General features: G+C 39.1%; 1 protein-coding gene across 19 annotated transcripts in view; it reads right to left on the bottom strand.

Annotated features, from left to right (window-relative positions):
- Nucleotides 1–15,655, bottom strand: part of NFASC (neurofascin) — a 259,426-nt gene that overhangs the window by 57,726 nt on the left and 186,045 nt on the right. For 14 of the 19 annotated variants that reach the window (XR_013274473.1, XM_077481264.1, XM_077481260.1 and 11 more), the window contains 4 exons: nucleotides 14,283–14,353; nucleotides 10,160–10,382; nucleotides 6,371–6,486; nucleotides 5,816–6,020 (listed from right to left, as the gene is read on the bottom strand). Coding sequence is in view for 18 of the 19 variants with exons in the window: in XM_077481264.1 (XP_077337390.1) it covers nucleotides 5,816–6,020; nucleotides 6,371–6,486; nucleotides 10,160–10,382; nucleotides 14,283–14,353 (615 nt within the window). In the remaining variant the exon portion in view is untranslated. The remainder of the gene's footprint in view (nucleotides 1–5,815; nucleotides 6,021–6,370; nucleotides 6,487–10,159; nucleotides 10,383–14,282; nucleotides 14,354–15,655) is intronic. The other 5 variants (XM_077481269.1, XM_077481274.1, XM_077481275.1 and 2 more) reach the window with 1 other exon arrangement.

The raw sequence follows: 15,655 nt of genomic DNA, 5'->3' as shown, positions 1-15,655 counted from the left end.
GTTGCTTCCATTTAAATGGAAAATTCTTTTGTACAATAGTTTGAACTTTCTCTTCTAATGTAATATTCATTAATTCAGATTTGTCATAATTTACTTTGAAATTACTAATTTCACCAAATCTATCAAGTTCTTTTATTAAATTTGGTATAGTAATTATAGGGTTGGTTATATATAATAGAAGATCATCTGCATAAGCGGCCATCTTATATTCTTTACCTTTGACCTTTATCCCCGTAATATCTTTGTTTATTCTTATAGCCTCCATGAGATGTTCCATCATCATAATATATAAAAGTGGTGATAAGGGACACCCCTGTCGGGTTCCATTTGATATATTTATATACTTTGATAATATCCCATTTGCTCTCACTTTAGCCCTTGAGTTCTTATATAGGGCCATGATCCTTCCTAACATCTTGGGTCCCATTGCTGTTTGTTTCAATACTTCCTCTAAGAACTGCCATCCCACCCTATCAAATGCCTTTTCGGCATCTATAGCCAATAGGCAGGTAGGGATGGCAGTTCTCTGAGCGTATTCAATCAACGTGCATGTTTTAATGATATTGTCTCTTGTCTCCCTCCCTTTCAGAAATCCCGTTTGTTCCAGGCTTATATTATTTGAAACAATATCCGTTATTCTTTTGGATAATATTTTTGAGAATATTCTTATATCTAAATTGGTCAACGATATAGGTCTATAATTTTTACATAGTGATTGATCTTTTTCGGGTTTTAATATTAGTACTATATGAGCCTCTGTACCTTGTATCGCAAATGGTTGATCTACAGATATAGAATTAAATGTTTCCTTAAGTATGGGTATTATTTGTTCCTTAAATGACTTGTAAAATCTGGCAGTATATCCATCTGGCCCTGGACTTTTCCCCAGAGCAAGTTCTTCAATAGTCTGTTGAATTTCTTCTGTTGTAATTTCTTCCTCCAACCCCTCCATCTTTTCTTTTAAACAGTTGAATATAGCCATTTCCTTTACATATTTTTGTATGTTCTCCCCTTTGTTTTCTCCTTCTTTGTGATCCTTACCATCCTTAATATTATATAATTTAGAATAGTATGTATGGAATGTTTCAGATATTTCCTCTGGGTCGTATGTAATTTCCCCATTTGATTTTACAATTTTCTCTATATAACTTGGGGGTTGTTGCTTTTTTAAGGCCTCACAACCTTTGGATAAGTCTCTATGGGCTTGCCACATCTTACCACTGGGATTTTTGCCCCATTCCTCCTTGCAAAACTGCTCCAGCTCCTTCAAGTTGGATGGTTTGCGCTTAAGAACAGCAATCTTTAAGTCTGACCACAGATTTTCTATTGGATTGACGTCTGGGCTTTGACTAGGCCATTCCAACACATTTACATGTTTGCCCTTAAACTACTCAAGTGTTGCTTTAGCAGCAGTGTGTTTGGGGTCATTGTCCTGCTGGAAGGTGAACCTTCGTCCTAGCCTCAAATCACACACAGAATGGTACAGGTTTCGCTCAAGAATATCCCTGTATTTAGCACCATCCATCTTTCTCTCAACTCTGACCAGTTTCCAAGTCCCAACTGCTGAAAAACATCCCCACAGCATGATGCTGACACCACCATGTTTCACTGTGGGGATGGTGTTCTTTGGGTGATGTGATGTGTTGGGTTTGCGCCAGAGATTGCATTTTCTTTGATAGCCAAAAAGTAAAATTTTAGTCTCATCAGACCAAAGCACCTTCCTCCATACATATTGGGGGTCTCTACATTCCTTTTTGCAAACTCAAAACGTGCCATTTTGTTTTTTGCTGAAAGTAATGGCTTTCTTATGGCCACTCTGCCATAAAGCCCAATACTATGGAGCATACGGCTTATTGTCGTCCTATGAACAGATACTCCAGTTTCTGCTGTGGAACTCATCCAGGGTTACCTTAAAGGGGTTGTAGACACAATTTTTTTTTAAAATGACAAACATATTATACTTACCTCCAGTGTGCAGCTCGTTTTGCACAGAGTGGCCCTGAACCTGGTCTTCTGGGGTCCCTCAGTGGCTGTCTCAGCTCCTCCCCGCAATAACTAACCGCCTTTATGCAGGCTCTCTCGCATGGTGGTTAGTTCTTGCGGGTGCACCTCCATGATATGGCCGCCGCTTATAGCCGCTCACTGTATCACTCGGGCCTACCCCCCGGCGCACCGCATCATTGGATGTGATTGACAGCAGCGCGAGCCAATGAGTGGGGGAGAGGACATCGGGGGCAAGCATAGTAGGTGAGCGGGTTCAAGTAAAACGGGGGGGCTGGTATTATCTGATGTTTTTTCACCTTAATGCATAGGATGCATTAAGGTGAAAAAACTTGAACTTTTACAACCCCTTTAAGTCTCAGTGCTGCCTCTCTAATTAATGTCCTCCTTGCCCGATCCGTGAGTTTTGGTGTGCGGCCGTCTCTTGGCAGGTTTTCTGTTGTGCCTTATTCTTTCCATTTGGTTATGATAGACTGGATAGTGTTCCTAGAGATCATCAAAGATTTTGATTTTTTTTTTTTAACCTAACCCTGACTTGTACTTCTCAACAACATTGTCCCTTACTTGTTTGGAGAGTTTCTTGGTCTTCGTGACAGTGTTTGATTAGTGGTGCCTCTTGCTTAGGTGTTGCAGCCTCTGGGGCCTTTCAAAAAGGTGTGTATATGTAATGATAGATCATGTGACACTTAGATTGCACACAGGTGGACATTATTTCACTAGTTATGTGACTTTTGAAGGTAATTGGTTGCAGCAGAGCTTTTTATGAGCTTCATAACAAAGAGGGTGATGAATACATACGCACATGCCAATTATCAGTTTTTTTTATTTCTGAAAAATAGCTTTATGTATATATTTTTCTAATTTTACTTCACCAACTTAGACTGTAATGTAACAAAATAGGTAAAAAGCCAAGGGGGTCAATATGTTTGCAAGGCAGTGTGTATATATATATATATATATATATATATATATATATATATTATAGATATAGTTATATCTATATCCAGATATAGATATATCTATAATTGTGCTCATAAGTTTACACACCCTGGCAGAATTTATGATTTCTTGGCCATTTTCCAGAGACTATGAATGATAACACAAAAACATTTCTTTCACTCATGGTTAGTGTTTGGGTGAAGACATTTATTATCAATCAACTGTGTTTACTCTATTTAAATCGTAATGGCAACAGAAGCTACCCAAATGACCCTGATCAAAAGTTTACACACCCTGGTGATTTTGGCCTGAAAACATGCACACAAGTTGACACAAAGGGGTTTGAATGGTAACCATCCTTACCTGTGATCTGTTTGCTTGTAATTAGTGTGTGTGTATAAAAAGTCAATGCCTTTCTGGACTCCTGACAGGCCCTTGCATCTTTCATCCAGTGCTGCACTGATGTTTCTGGATTCTGAGACATGGGGAAAGCAAAATAATTTTTTCAAAGGATCTGCGGGAAAAGGTAGTTGAATTATATAAAACAGGAAAGGGATATAAAAAGATATCCAAGGAATTGAGAATGCCAATCAGCGGTGTTCAAAATCTAATCAAGAAGTGAAAAATTAGGGTTTCTGCTGAAAACAAACCACGGTCAGGTAGACCAACTAAAATTTCAGCCACAACTGCCAGGAAAATTGTTCGGGATGCAAAGAAAAACCCACAAATAACTTCAGGTAAAATACAGGACTCTCTGAAAACATGTGGTGTGGCTCTTTCAAGATGCACAATAAGGAGGCACTTGAAGAAAGATGGGCTGCATGGTCTAGTTGCCACAAGAAAGCGATTACTACGCAAATGCCACAAGGTATCCCACTTACAATACACCAAAAAGCACAGAGACAAGCCTCAAACCTTCTGGCACAAAGTCATTTGGAGTGATGAGATCAAAATTTTGCTTTTTGGTCACAACCATAAATGCTACATTTGGAGAGGAGTCAACAAGGCCTATGATGAAAGGTATGGAGGTGGATCGCTGATATTTTGGGAGTGTGTGAGCTACAAAGGCACAGGAAATTTGTTCAAAATTGTTGGCAAGATGAATGTAGTATGTTATCAAAAAATACTGGAGGAACATTTGCATTCATCAGCCAGGAAGATGCGCAAGGGACGTACTTGGACATTCCAACATGACAATGATCCAAAGCACAAAGCCAAGTCGACCTGTCATTGGCTACAGCAGAATAAATTGACGGTTCTGGAGAGGCCATCTCCATCTTCTGACCTCAATATCATTGAGCCACTCTGGGGAGACCTCAAACGCCCCCCCTTCCATGCACTCTGACCCTTTCAGGATGCCAGACACAGGCGAAGGGTGGGGGTGGTTCTTTTTGAAGCCCCCGATTAGAGCCAGAGGCTCTAATACAGGCATACCCCACTTTTAAGTACACAATGGGGTTTATTTACTAAAGCTGGAAAGTGTAAAATTAGGCTTGCTTCTGCATAGAAACCAATGAGCTTCTAAGCCCAGCTTGTTCAATTAAGCTTTGGTAATAAAACCTGGAAGCTCATTGGTTTCTATGCAGAAGTGAGCCTGATTTTGCACTTTCCAGCTTTAGTGAATAAACCCCATTGTGTACTTAAAAGTGGGGTATGCCTGTAGACTTAAAAACAGGATGGGCTTGAGCGCAGAGAGCGCACCCTGATCCCACCCAATTGTGTGATGATAGCGAAAAAAAAATTGCTATTTTCACACTAACTTTCCTCCCCACCAATCAGGAGGCAGGGCTTCAGTCCTGTTTCCTGATTGGCCAAAGCGCCAGGCCACCCTGTTGGATGCCTGGCACTTAGGAAGAGGAGCGGAGGAGACATACAATGAAGAGGAGGTCCCCGTCATTCTGGTAAACTTGGAGAGGAGCTGCTGCCTGGCGGTAAGTGCCAGGGGGTCTGCCAGAGCCGCGGGGGGGTGGGGGGTTGGGGGTGCTGCCAGAGCCATAAGCCCCACAAGTGTGGGAGTCGGTGGACACAGTGGTTGCATATGAATGGCACAGTGACTGTATTTGGTGGGCACAGTGGCTGCATATGATGGGCAAAGGGGTTGCATTTGATGGAAAAGTGGCTGTATTTGATGGGCACAGTGGCTGCCTTTGATGTGCACAGTGAGGCTGCATTTGATGGGCACAGTGAGGCTGCAATTGATGTTTTTTTTAAAGTATTTTTCAGAATTTTTTAGTTTGTTTGCGCCCCCCTCCAAAAAAATTTGGAGCACCAGCCGCCACTGCAAGACAGCCCAAGAATTTACAGGAACTGGAGGCTTTTTTTGCCAAGAGCAATGGGCAGTTTTACCATCTGAGAAGATAAAGAGACTCATCGACAAATACCACAAAAGACTTCAAGCTGTCATTGATGTTAATGGAGGCAATACCCAGTACAGTATTAACTGGGATAAACATTTGATCAGGGTCATTTGGGTAGTTTCTGTTGCCATTATGATTTAAAAGGAGTAAACACAGTAGATTGATAATAAATGGCTTCAGCCAAACTAACCATGAGTGAAAGAAAAGTTTTTGTGTTATCATTCATACTCTCTGAAAAATGGCCAAGGAAACATAAATTCTGCCAGGGTATGTAAACTTATGAGCACAATTGTTTTATCTCTCTCTCTCTCTCTCTCTCTCTCTCTCTCTCTATATATATATATATATCTTACATTTTGGAATGCAATATTTTTTAAAATAAAACCATAATTAACCTTTTGCGCATATCTGTAAAAAGAATAGAAGCTCTTACATTTATCAGCATTAGATAACAAATAAGGGATCCCATGTGTACACTTAACAACATGTAATTCTGCATATTATATGGAAAAACTTACCACCCTCTGGTGTAGTAAACTCTTTAATATCACTCTTCGGGCCATCCCCTCGTCCATTCACTGCTACCATGTATAATTTGTAGTTGCTGTAAGGTATCAGGAATGACACAATCCCCCGCACGCGATCTCCAATAAAACTCTGCTGTAACTTCTTTCGAGAGACCCAGTGTCCCCTCAGCAAACTACTCTCCCTCCAGTAATAGGCCTTCAAGATACACAACTCAATAATTTAAGAGCTAACATTTTAATATTAGTGGGAAGTTGATTGGGTTCTCAGGGAGTTAGGACAGTCAAGGGTTCACTGGTTAGCACCATTTTGGATTTTGAATAAACAGCAGTCACATCCTTGGTACTGCACAGTGGTTAGACATGGCTCACATGGTATAAGAGCAAATACAATATTGTAATATTGTCTTATAGATTATTTATCAATTCAACATTGGTTAGCTGGTAACTGGATCACATTGTTTAAAATTAATAAGGTTGTTTTTTCCATATTCGTGTTATTTAGATATCAGTGGAGTGTTATAAGTAGTACATGGAGGTTCTGCTCACTCTGTATTCCACAAGGCTTCCTTGGATAGAAGCAGGGGTCACACGACTCCACTGAAGGGAGATGGCAGTGCTGTTCATGACCCTCAATTTAATGTCAGAGGGTGCAGCCTTAGGATCTGAGGGCAAAGAAAAGCTTTAAACAAAGCTAACCATAAAATAGTTCCAGTCCTATAGAAAATTATCCTCAATTGTTTGTTGTACTGGTTCTTCCTGCTCCTCCATATTTACTTCTCAATTAGACTGGTATCAAACAAAAATGTTTATTATGCTTACGTTTTTATTGAAATATGTTTTTCAAATGCAGCTACCTTTTTACTAAAACGTATGACGCTATACCAAGCTATGTATTATCTATACATATCTATATTAACTATTATCTATAAACAGATATTAACAATTTAATGCTTACAGACAAAACCTGTGGTAATAGGATCACTTAGAGCCCTCAAACTTTCTTCTCTCCAGCTTGATTCACTGTAAATTGAAATGGGGTGTTGGCTATTTATGTTCTGATTATTTTTAAGGCACCCTCAGCACTCTTCATTACTTATCAATAGCTTTATTTATAAAGATTGGTATTAAAAAAAAATACATTTAAAGTGGTTGTTACTTCACTTATGAAAAAACATGTAATTCTTTCTTAAATGGAGATCCAATGTGCAGTATATGTGTTTTTTTAAAAATAATTCCACAAAATACCTTATTTACAGCGCCAGAGAGTGCTCACATGACCTCCTGCTGAATCATTTACAAAAAAACACAGATACTGCAAATTAGATCTCCATGTAAGAAAAAGAATTACGTGAGTTTGCACTAGTAATTTTAAACAGCTATAGCAGCCAAAAGGGTGGGGAGGAGATGGCTAACACAGACTCCTGAGATGATAAGCAGGGGGGAGAGCAGCGGGACGAAGGCACGTATCCTGACCACGGTAATCAGGGATCAGCAGCCATGATTACTGTAGACAGGGGGACATAGAAACTGGCAGGATCAACCAGTTTTTTTTTAGAACATAGAGAGGGGCAAATAACAGAGCACAAGCACTATGCCTTGTATTCTGCTGTAAAGGATCAGGATAATTTTTTTTAGGATTACAACCAAAACTTTTTTGGTGACAGGAAATTTCAATCTCAGTTACTGCATGTAGGGCCCATTCACACATTAATGCTTGTTATGGTACATTGCTTTGCATTGCATTTATTTGAACTGCCTTTCTAATGCACCAACGCACCCAAAAACAATCCATTCTAATCTGTCAGCAAGGTGTGTGTGAGTGATAAGAATGAATGACACCACACTGCACCAATGAGCGTAACACATGTACTGCAAAAGCGTGAATGGTCTCTAAATGCACTCAAACTACAATTACATTCAGCAAACATTTAACAGGCATTTCACATCATCATCAAAGTCTTTAATTACGCTTCAGCTTTAGTCTAGCTGTGTTAAATATCTGTCTCCATACAGTTTTTTTCCTATACTTTTTGACTTCTCAAAATGGATTTGGATGATTTTGGAGCAGAAGAATTCAGTGCAAACGTTGGCAGAAATACCCTTTGCCACATATATTTTACACTTATTGCCACCGGAAAGTTAATTTATCACACCCAAAAAAGGTAATTAACACATACTGATTCCTAACCTCATTGTATCCATTAAACAGACTTTACGTTTAAATTCAACCTAAACAAAATACCCAAATGCGTTTATATGATTTCAAAAGTTGTTTTATAATGTTTTATGTCTTCCGTTTTTACCTGATGATCCTGTCTTGAAGGTGCTGTTTTAAGCACTTACTGTTACAAGGGGCTTGATTTACTAAAACTGGAGAGTGCAAAATCTAGTGCATGGTAGCCAATCAGCTTTTAACTTTAGCTTGCTAATTAAGCTTTGACAAATAGAAAAAAAACTGGAAGCTGATTGGTTTCTATGCAGAGCTGCACCAAATTTTGAACTCTCCAGCTTTAGGTAAAAATTAACCCTAAGGTGACAGCAGTCTCACAATTGTGCACCTGCACACACATCCCTTGGTGGAGACTGCAAGTGGGTATGCCAAAAATCATTGTGTAGGTATTTTCCACGACTGTTACTATTGGAACCACCAATACTTACTGTAAAACCCCCCCTTTTTTTTAAGGGTGCTTAAAGAGGAAGTAAACCCTGATGGGTTTTACTTCCTCTTTTTTCCCCTGCAAAGCAAAAGCATAATGGGATAGTATGCATCGCAGTCACAGAGCTGTGGACTTCGGCACAAACCCCTTAGAAACGTGCCCTTTCTTCAGTGCGCAATGCGATGTCGGCACAAGCGTATATGGTAAGTATCTCAGGTTTAGGAGATATTTCCAGTACCTACAGGTAAGCCTATAATAAGGCTTACCTGTAGGTAAAAGTGGTGCAACTAGGTTTACAACCATTTTGAATAAAGTAAAGGAGGGTTATAACCCCTGTTCATTTTTTTTATTTATTTTTTTAACAAGAAAGCCCCTGCTCATTTTTAGTTGCCATCTGTGCTTTACTTCCTGTCTCATAGCCAAAACAAGAAGTGAGAAGAAATCCTCCAAAATGAAGGAATCCTAGGGTGTCACCAGAAGACTTTGCCTCTATTATTGTTTTGGTGTCCATAATTTTTGATTTTATTTTATTTTTACTTCTGATAAAAACAGTAAACAGGACAAAATGGGGACCCAGATAGTAATAAAAGCTGACAGGTATTGTAATCCCTCGCTAATCTATAAAAAACGAAATCAGGTGTTGTCTTTAGTTACACTTTAGAGGAGCTCCAGCCCCCCCAACCCAAAAAATGTAAAAGAAAAGAAAAGCAGAGCTTCCCCTTTTGGGTGGAGCCCTGCTTTAGGTTTCAGCTAATGCTTTTGGAGGAAACTCACAAATTAAACCAATCATAAAGACAATAACACAATGTACTAAAAAATAATCCAGATAGAGCAGTGTTGAGGATAACCAAAAGAAGCTGGATCTGCTATTTTATGCACTTCATAATCGCAGTATAGATTTCAATGTTATATGAAAGTTATTTTTTACAGTCTACTGTATAACATCATTTTGTGTTCTTGCATGTAACAGATTTACTTTAACAGCTAACCAGTCAAATAGAAATGATGGTGGAAAATGCTTGACAATAAAGCTAAAGCAGAGGCAAGCCTCTAAACACAAAACTGAATACAGATTCTGTGCCACCTGTCCTATGATACTTCCCTTATATGAAGCACAGCAAAATCCTAAATCACCACTGCAGCAGTTTGGTCAAGAACACTTGGCCAAAATATACCCTTATCTTTCTGAATTGTCAACGAAACTTCAGCAGTATTCAGATGAAGTAATTACAGGAGATTAATTTATAAAACAAAGCACTAGCTCATTTAAAATACATTAAATTACCTGTTAATGACTGTATTAATTGGGGTTCTTAATATCTGACTAGGGTTTAGCTTTAATGTAAATATTCAGACTTTTTTGGTGTCTGATCTGATCGCCTTCCCCACAGAAGTCAATGTGAATAGAAAAGCAACAAAAAACAGCTTAATGCAGTGCAGAAACAGTCCAATGCAGGTTAAGAGCAGCTTCAAAAAACGCTCTCAGAAATTGCAAGGCAAATTAATGCAACTCATTTGCCTTGCACAGCAAAGCAGAAGTACCCGAAAGCATACTGCATTTGACTTCTTGATATCTACATAGCCCTTATACTTTGCAGGCAATTATACAGCAACATAAGGAGTACACTATATCAGAGTAAGTAAAACTTTTTATGTTACTGTGTCTACTAGTACTTACAGTCTTCTCCTGAGTATCCAATGACAGTGTTCGGATCTGGAGCTCTGCCATACTCATTTTCTGCCTGTACTCTTATCTCATAAGGTGTGTACACTGGGGTGTTCCAGACAACATGCCTGTTATTCCAAACAGTGACATTATTCCAGGCTTCTCCTGACTGACGTTGTCGCCATTTTACATTGTATCGCAAGTTTGGCCCGTATGCCTGCGTGGAGTTCAGTGGCTGTTGGTCGTAAAGAAAAATAATACACAAATATAAATGTAGTGTCCATGTAAAAACGATTGAGCTTGTCTTACTAGCAACGTTAAATTGGACTCTTAAGCCCCATACACACTTAAGCCCCATACATCAGTTTTTCTGCTAAGTTTTTCCTTCACATTTACCAAAACCATGTAGTGCAAGGGCCTGCCTGATTGCATACAAATTGAAACTCATAAGGTTTGACCTCACATTATATGGTTTTGGTAAATCTGAAGGAAAAACTCAGCAGAAAAACTGATAGTGTGTATGGGGCTTTACTCTCCTATCATTAAAGGGTACCAAACCCATAATGTTCTTTGCTCATAGACAAAATGTTTCTTATATGGAAATGCTGTAGAATATTCCTAAATATTGTATAAACACAGAATAGCAAGAACAGTATAAGAAATACACAATCCAGTTTAGGGATTTAGAGTATTTGCAACAGTGATCCAAACAGAAATACATATCTAACAGGGGTTATACTAGGAGGTCCCTACTGTACTAAATCATATTCTTCTTCTGTCTGTGTTGCTGTGTGATAAAATATCAACAGGACAGAACGTAAGGACAACAAGGCTCTTGACAGAGTTTCTAATCTGAGAGGGGTTCTTACACTTTCTAGCTTTATCAATAACTAAGAAAAAGGTTTTGAGTGGCTATATACACTTATATCTACCTGTCAAGTGGTTGTTATAATATAAAGCCTAATACATTTTTAAGAGAGGTGACCTTTGGTGGTTGAATATAAGAAAAAGTTGTATAAATTATTTTAAAATGAAAATGAAGCACAGCAGTGATTTGCTCTTTCTACTTTTTATTGTAGCATTAAATATTGAAAAAAAGAAGAATTACAACTGAGGTAAGCAGAAAAAAATGATAAAACCCTTGATCAATCTATTTATTTGTGGTATATGAAATCCAGTTATAAAGAGTGTTGTCAGATGTTAGTGAAATGCAGTTATAAACAGGGCTGCCCCAGGCTGGCGAGATAACTGAATCAACATTTAACAAGTTACTTCAATTTTCGAAAGAAGACATGATTGGTGATAAAATTTATGAGACTCTACGTGTATCAGAAACTGACATCGGTAAGTGTTGCTTAATGCAAATTGTATGTGATTGTTAGACTTGCAAAATATTAACGACAATAACTTATGGATATAAAAAAATAAAATCTAAACTATTGCTTCACCTTTTTAGGTATAAAAATAAAGTATACACTTGCATTAACTGTAGATAAAATATTAGTAACAATAGAGGTATACCAACTGTCTTCCATTATATTATACTGAGAATGCAGTCTGAGGTCCAGGAGAAGTTTTCACCATGGTCAGAAAAACCCTAAAAGTGTCTAGTGTCACAAAGGGTAAGGTAATATAGAGATGTGGTGGATCGTGTAGGAACAAAAATCCTAACCAATCTTGTGGTGAGGAAGACATATTTATTTGTTGATAGATAACCTCAATGATACGCTTTGTGACAACTTGTAATTTCCTCAGAGTGCAGGAGGATGATTAAATGTCTCTAGTGCCTAAAGCAAGCTCAGATGATGGAAAAGGACTAAAGACGATTCTAGACTTCAAAACAAATGTAATAAATCACAATGGGCTTGATTTACTAAAACTGGAGAGTGAAAAATCTGGTGCAGCTGTGCATGGTAGCCAATCAGCTTCTAACTTCAGCTTGTTCAATTAGGCTTTGACAATAAGCCCTGGTAAACATTGGTGCGATCTGACATGCGATTTAACATTTCAAATCACATGTCAAATTGGCGGTAATTGCCGGCAATGACACTGTCCTAATTGTCCTAAACTTGCTGCACCGCACCGATTTCAAAAAGTAGTTTCGATACTACTTTTTGCGATTTCGGGGTGCGATTTCCATTAACATCTGTGCAGAAACCTGCACAGATGTCTGTGAAATTGCAGCCAAAATCGGGACTGACATGCGGGAGTGAAATTGTGCGAGATCAGCTGAACTCGATTGGCTTCATTCCCGCAGCTCAGTGTGAACCTGGGCTAAAACCTGGAAGCTGGTTTCTATGCAGAGCTCAACCAGATTTTGCACTCTCCAATTTTAGTAAATCAACCCCACTGTAACAATGAGTCAATAATAAGTTACAATGTAATGTAGCTTGTTTCATAAACATTGGAGTATGTAAAAGTAATGTATAAAAATATGAATGTAAAAAGGAAATAAATAAATATAATGAAATAGTAGTAAAAGATAAGAGCAGAACACAAAAGGTCCTATCACACGGACGGTCTGATCAGGTTTGCCTGTCAGTTTTTGCAAGTGGACCTGATCGTACACCCCATTCACTCCTATGGAGCAGCGGATGTCAGCGGTGATATGTCCACTGACACCCGCCACTATCCAAACCGATTCCAGATGAATATCCAAACCGATTCCAGATGGATTGTGACCTTATTTTCTATCCATCTAGAGTATCAGATCAGATAAGATTAGGTAAAAATGGACAGGCGGCCCATTTTCACCTGATTTTCCCATAGGGGAGAGCGTGACTCTGTCTGTCTCTGCTCTGCACAGTGAGCGGAGACGGACCTGCCATCTGCCTGCTCAGTGATCAAAGTGGAGTCTGCGTGAAATGACCCTAATAATGGTTAAAAAAAAATAATAATAATCATGAGCAATACCTTGCCCCCTTGTGACACCATCGACTGCCCCTGATCGATGATGTCACAAAGGGGCGAGATCACCCATTGATGCCACTGGGTGGCCCCAAGGAACTATGAGGCGGCGGAGCTGGCAAACGGTGGGACACTTTTTTTTCTCTCTTGTCATTGGCGTTCAAGATTGACGATGGATCTACACTGGGGGCACATTTTTTTTATTTGTACTTTTTAAATAAAAAACTGGGCAAAAAATGCCTAATGTCTTTTTTCAAAAGCACCCCCCCCATGTTGAGGGCATGTGACTTGCTATGGTTCAGAAGGGGAGCGGGCAATCGCTTGTCCCCTTCCTTTCCTGTCAGGCTGCATGCTCAGATAAGCATCTGGTATAGATGTGGGGGAAGGGGCTCACACCATTTTTTTTTACATTTTGGGGTTTCCCTTAAAAGGCTGAAGGGTTTAGGGATGGGATTTGGCGGGATTCCACACCATTTCTTTGCCCATCTTTTAATTGACAGCAATTGTTTTTTTTTTACTTTCCACTGTCAGCGGGGAACCCCCAGCCTGGAGCACCCTGTTATCATTGTAACGCAATGCCTTAAAATGTTATACAGTGAAAGAGGACTTCTGGGATTTCAGGAGCAGTCAGTTAGAGAGCAGTAGTCTGAACATCCATCTTCTGCTTCTCCCCATGTAAATAGAATGTTTACCAATATCAGTTGCAGCGGCAGCCCTCAGCTGACCAAACCTTCGGGGAAAGGACAGGACAGGGTAGAACTATCCAAAAAACGTGCTTCCAGTTGTCAGCCCACATATTATTATAGCTAAATCTATCTATCATGCAGATATGTACACTTTGCCACTAGGGGGCCCCATCAGGGTTGCCAGCCTCAGTAAAACCAGGGACAGTATGTAAAAATCTTTGTTTTTTTTACATCTGTCTCTGAAATGTCCCTTACCGACATACTTTTGGTCTAAAAATCCCAAGATTATAGCTGCCTCACCTCTCCAGTACCTTCTCAGCCAATAGAAACATGTATGTGTATACTGTGTGATTGTATACTGTGTGTGTGTATACTGTGTGGCCCCATAATCTCTGATTGCCTGGGGGTCCCATGAGTTGTCAGTCCGCCCCTGCTTTGCGTTAATCTTTGCTAAACACACAAGCAAAGGCTTAATGACATTTGATTACTTTTGGCCTCAAAAGCTACGTATATGGTTAAAAACTTGCACTAAGTATACTCACTGTCCATGTTATCTCCATGTTGTCTTTTCGAGTGCCTGCTCCACGGACATCACTTGGGTTAACTTCTGGGGCTGAAATGGCAAATCGGGGTCAAATCGTAATGAAGATCAAACGAAAAGATAAATGGAGTGGTGCAGTAATATTGACAACCCTGATAAAGTAATTCTGACTATCGTGGCTTCATTACCTTCCCACAAAAGCTAGGACTTGTTTTATCCTAAATAAATCCTAGTATTTTAGCTGGACAATGAGGTACACAACATTTTCATAACATGGAATGCAGTGTTGTGCTACACCCACACAAATTACAATAAGTATATATTTTTTCTATATAGTTAATGATTATATAAGCATGGAAATGTTTTCGCTAATACATGGATTTAATTATAAATTTAATGAAAAAGCTACAAAGTTAAATCAGTGTTAAACCAAAAAGTCAACATTTATTAATGGATGTTTTGCTGTATTAGTTTACTTTTTTAGGGCCAGTTCACAGCATAGAAACGCAGTGCAGATGCGCTCTAGATGAATTTCTGCATGAGTGTTTTTGATGCAGTTTTGATGCATTTCTATTGTGTTTTTAAAACTTTACAGCATGTTTTCCCCACTTTTTTTACTTTACCGTAAGGGCCAGTTCACACCACATGCAGTCCAGTGCGTTTTTTTTTTTTTGGAATGAAAAAGCATGGATAGTAGCTTATATGGTTTTCAATAGCATCAATAGTTCACACCAGTGCGGTCAGTTCCAGTGTGTTCCAGTTCCAAAAGAAAAAGTAGAACATGCTGCATTTGTTCTGCACTGGAACACAGTAAAACGCATCAAAAATGCACCAGAATGCACCCAAATGCACTAAAAATGCACTGGAGCACACATGTGAAAAAATTAAACAGAAAGCATCAAAAACGCACCAAAAATGCATCAAAAACGTGCATGCAGAAAAGCATCTGGAACATACCAGACTGCATTTCTATGGTGTGAACTGGCTCTAAATGGGGACATGTGCAACAGGTGCATTTTTTGGTGGGTTTAGGTGCATTCCCAGTGTGTGTTTTATGTGTTTTACCATTTTCCAGTACAGTTTAAAAATGAGAAAAAATAAAAAAATGCAGCACGTTCTACTTTTTTTCTGGAACTGGATGGTACTGTGACTGCAATGGTGTGAAATATTCCATTGGAAACCATATAACCTACTATCCATGTGTTTCTGATGCAAAATGCGCTGGACTGCATGTGGTGTGAACCGCTTCTTAGGATTTTTTTCTATTTTCATCTGGTGATCCAGCCAGCAAGTCTGATTTTCACTAGTTCCAGCTCTCCACTAAAATTTAACAGTTTACATGGATTAGGCAAACCATTTAACACTGGCAGGGGT

This window comes from Lithobates pipiens, unplaced genomic scaffold (genome assembly GCF_037356315.1).
Source record: "Lithobates pipiens isolate NorthernLeopardFrog02 unplaced genomic scaffold, aLitPip1_a1.2 Scaffold_16, whole genome shotgun sequence".
Lineage (NCBI taxonomy): Eukaryota > Metazoa > Chordata > Amphibia > Anura > Ranidae > Lithobates > Lithobates pipiens.
This window is presented reverse-complemented; position numbering and strand designations above follow the sequence as displayed.